The sequence below is a fragment of the Priapulus caudatus genome, unplaced genomic scaffold (genome assembly GCF_000485595.1).
Source record: "Priapulus caudatus unplaced genomic scaffold, Priapulus_caudatus-5.0.1 Scaffold664, whole genome shotgun sequence".
Taxonomy (NCBI): domain Eukaryota; kingdom Metazoa; phylum Priapulida; class Priapulimorpha; order Priapulimorphida; family Priapulidae; genus Priapulus; species Priapulus caudatus.
Genome location: NW_014577725.1, coordinates 1 through 3980, shown reverse-complemented (window position 1 = coordinate 3980; position 3980 = coordinate 1). Strand labels below are relative to the sequence as shown.

The 3980-nt window shown below is 41.8% G+C and overlaps 1 protein-coding gene across 1 annotated transcript in view; it reads right to left on the bottom strand.

The window, feature by feature from the left end:
• LOC106812593 (carboxypeptidase Q-like) overlaps positions 1-3533 on the bottom strand; it is a gene marked incomplete in the record, with an annotated part of 16030 nt that extends 12497 nt beyond the window's left edge. Inside the window, 3 exon segments of the mRNA XM_014816503.1 lie at positions 450-511; positions 879-1010; positions 3345-3533. Of these exon segments, the coding sequence (XP_014671989.1) occupies positions 450-511; positions 879-1010; positions 3345-3525 (375 nt within the window).
• Between the last annotated feature and the right edge of the window lie 447 nt (positions 3534-3980).

The window sequence follows — 3980 nt, the reverse complement described above, 5'->3', positions numbered from 1 at the left end:
GCCAGTCACTGTTGCCCACGAATTGAGAGTAGTCGAATTCCCAGGTGATTCTTGTATGATTTATCCCCGTCTTGTAAAAATGGCCAGTAGGGGGAGCGTGCCGCTGCATATATTAACTCAAACCTTCGGTTTGCACAAGGACGGGGCGTCCGGGGGGGCACAACATGAGCCAGGGGGTATCCAACCTGGGGGGCAGCCCCTATGTTGCACTATTATGTGAGAAATTTCAAATGGTTTTCAAAATCGTTTCAAGAAATAAATCACAACCATATGCATGATTGTACATTTGGCTAAACGGATGACTTCCTTGTTGCACTAAGAATGACATTTAATTCAAGGTTACTTACATTTAAAAATGTAAATATATTTTGCATCAAAATCTTACAGTAGCAGCTGCCCCCTTGCCCCACCCACTCTGGAAGGTCTGGTCCTGACATGACGCTACGTACCCAGACGGATTCCCCATGCACGTTATCCAAACCTTCACTCTGTAAATGATGAAGCATGTAATCTGAAAAAGCAGCATTCACATACTTAGAATAAATCTGGAACATCATCAAGTGTGAACGTATTACTCTGACATTTGCTAGACAGTTTTTTTGTCAAGAAACTTCCAGTGATTAAACTTCTCACTGGAATCGTGTAAATTATAGCCAGCTAATCTTGAGAATTGCTAGAATCCGTGCAAACAGTGTACACAGACAAGTTTTAATGATTTACATAGCAATTTGCTTGACAGGAATTAATGACACTGAGTAGAATAATTTCTTCCATATACTCATCATAAATGTAAAATAATGATGTCATTTTGTATGGTTCACTGAAAGTGCGTTGTGTTGCATAATATTGCATTGGATTAAAAGGTATATAGTACTCACCAATAGAATTTTCAAGGTTATCAGATCCAGTAATCCTATATCCAAACTTGTCTACAAAGTGTGCAAGCCTGTTATATGTTTGATGTTTCCCATTTCCATGAAGTATATGTTGTATAATCTTTTTCGCATGATCTGAATAGAAATCATTGAACCAATAATGTCCAATATATATTTGCATCAAACTCAAAGATAGGCTTAGGTAATGTAAATGGGAGCAAGAGCCTGTTTATCATCCGAAACACCCTAACCGTGCTACTCGATTGTTTTGCCAATGAACGTGGCCGTGTGTGACGTCTTTCTCACAGACATCATGCTAGCTTGGCTCGGCGGGCCTCGACATGGGAGCTCAGAAGCAGAGAGTGCATGAACCCAGAATGCAAATGGGCACTATTAGTATTACTCATGTATTACTAAGCACTGGCTTCTCCATTTACCATTATGTACATTGCCGTGGACTGGGGGAGTGGGAGTTCTGCGCAGGAATTCAATGAGATATCTCTGGGTAGTCTGTAGACATGCGTCTAAACAGAGGAATTGCTCCGACCTGTGATTGGAGGATAAAAATAGACCCCGCCCACTCCCGCCGCGTTACGCTATTATGCTATGACCGGTAGGAACGTGTACTAACTATCATATGGAGCGAACGATTTGAGTTACATTTCTATAAGTTCTAGCTATTATAGACACATGTCTTAGCCTTAATCTCTGTGAATTTTGAGTCTATTGAAGCGCGATTAGTCTAATTAATTAGCCAATATGCACGCGCGGTTTCGCTTATATGCTAAAGCCGGGCGCACACGTGGCGATTTTTATCGCTAGCACTGGCATCGCTGAGAAATCGCCACCTGTGCGCTGCATGGCGATGGCGATTTTGACGCCAGAAACTCGTCGCTGGAATATCAAACACGTTTGATATTTGTTGCCAAGTCGCTGAACAATCGCTACGTGTGCGCTGCACTGGCGACGGATTCAGGCAACAGTTTTTGGATTAACCAATCAAATGCATGATTTGAAGCACGTGATCAAATATGGCAGCGCCAACATTCGTTTTCCACATGCTAAACGTTCGTTTGGTGCAGTGGTTAGGTTTGTCATAGGTTTGTGGCGAACAAGGGCTATAGAGTATAGTACTTTGTAGTATACTAGAGCTGGTATCATTGACATTGTCAATGACATTGTCAATAACATTGACAATCGACATCATCACTATAGTATTGTGTAGTATTGACACTAAGTTACTCACTTTCTACTTCTACTTCTATACTGGACAGTCCGTAAGGAATAGGTGCGGGCGGACATACGGGAACTTTGCCACATCCGGGACTTTCTTAACCTAGCAACCAGCTGTGCCGGTGAAAACAACAGCCTGTCTCTGTGAGCTTACACACGCAATACCCCATTTCCAAACCAAAAGCATATTAATTTCCTTGCATATATGCCGAAAACTTGTGTAGTAGTAGGTTGTCACAATCATATATATTGCACAGATAAGAAAAGATATGTTTTTGAGCTGCCATAGTTAATGACATGAGTCCAGAGAGGCGTGATAAGTCATAAGTGGCTGACTGCCACTTAAATGTAAATGAGTAAATGAGTAAATGAGTAAATGTAAATGGTACGCACTGGAGTCCGTCAAAATTCTCCACTATTTGTTCTGATCATTTTGTGACAGGTAACTACTATTTTATAACTGCTTGCGCGCGTGTGCGTGTGAGTCAGTGTGTCGCTGTGTGTGCGAGTGCATGTGCGTGTGTCACTGTGTGTGCGAGTGCATGTGTGTGTGCGTGTTTGTGTGTCACCATGTGTTCGTGTGCGTGTGCGTATAAGTGTGTCACTGTGTGTATGTGTGCATGTGCATGTGAGTGTGTCACTGTGTGCGCGTGTGCGTGCGTGCGTGAGTGTGCGCACATGCGTGTTTGTGTGTCCTTGTGTGTGCGTGTGTGTGCGTGTGCGTGTGAGTGTGTCACTGTGTGTGCGTGTGCGTGTGAGTGTACGTGTGCGTGTGAGTGTGTCACTGTGTGTGCGTGTGCGTGTGCGTGTGAGTGTGTCACTGTGTGTGCGTGTGCGTGTGTGCGTGCGCATGTGTAATCTTGGACTTTGTTTTTGTTTCACGAGACCTGGGGTAATTTGTATCTTACTGACTTACAAAATGTCATAATTATATCTACAGAAAGGCTATCTAGTAGTATATACCTACTCGTAAGGCATATTAGAAGAAATTTCATAAAAAAAACTTATTAAAACTTCCAAACCAAGTGACGGATAATTTGTATCGTTATGCAGTAATCTATGGGCGCCAGTGACGCGATCGTGTTATTTTCACCGGCGTTCTGCTGGTGGTCACGTGACTACTGATCTGTGACGTAGCACCGCCCGCACCTATAATTTATAAACGTCCACGGTCCAGGGAGTGCGCGAAAACTCAAGGTGCACGTGAGATCATTATGATTATTATAGCTAGAATACCTTCAGCCAAAATCTTGGATGTAACCGCAGTTCCATTATTAACTGCAAAACCATAGCAATGATGAAATAATAAAAAAGAAAAAGCAAGCAAACTGTTTACACTAATCATTGCACTGCTGACCGGTATCTTTCGTAAATGTTTTCCTACAGTGGGCGATGCCATTTTGGTCGTGTGCGCCATCTACCGATCTCTATAATATTACAATATGTATTTTTTTCTTTATATTGATTAATTGTATTATATTGTAGTTGTGTATTTATGTTGTACTTATGTTGTGTATACGTACGCTAGTCATATATCAGAATGTTTTTTATTTTTGTATTGATCCACTCGGTCACATTTTATTACATTTGATTTTATTGCTATCGCTGTATTGTATTATCCACATATAATAATATATATCGTCACAAGCTGTATATTTTGCAGTTTTGCACAATAAATGAATTCAAATTTGTATAATAATTAAATACAGTGGCGTAGCCAGCAATTGGAAACAGGGGGGGCCAAGGCGAGGGAGCGAAGCGACCGAGGGGGTATAGGGTGTGGGAGGGGTATCCCCCCTCCCACGGTAGGGAGATTTTTGAAAATTCGTGCATGAAAATGGCATTTTCTGCATACTAAAATTCAGTATTAGG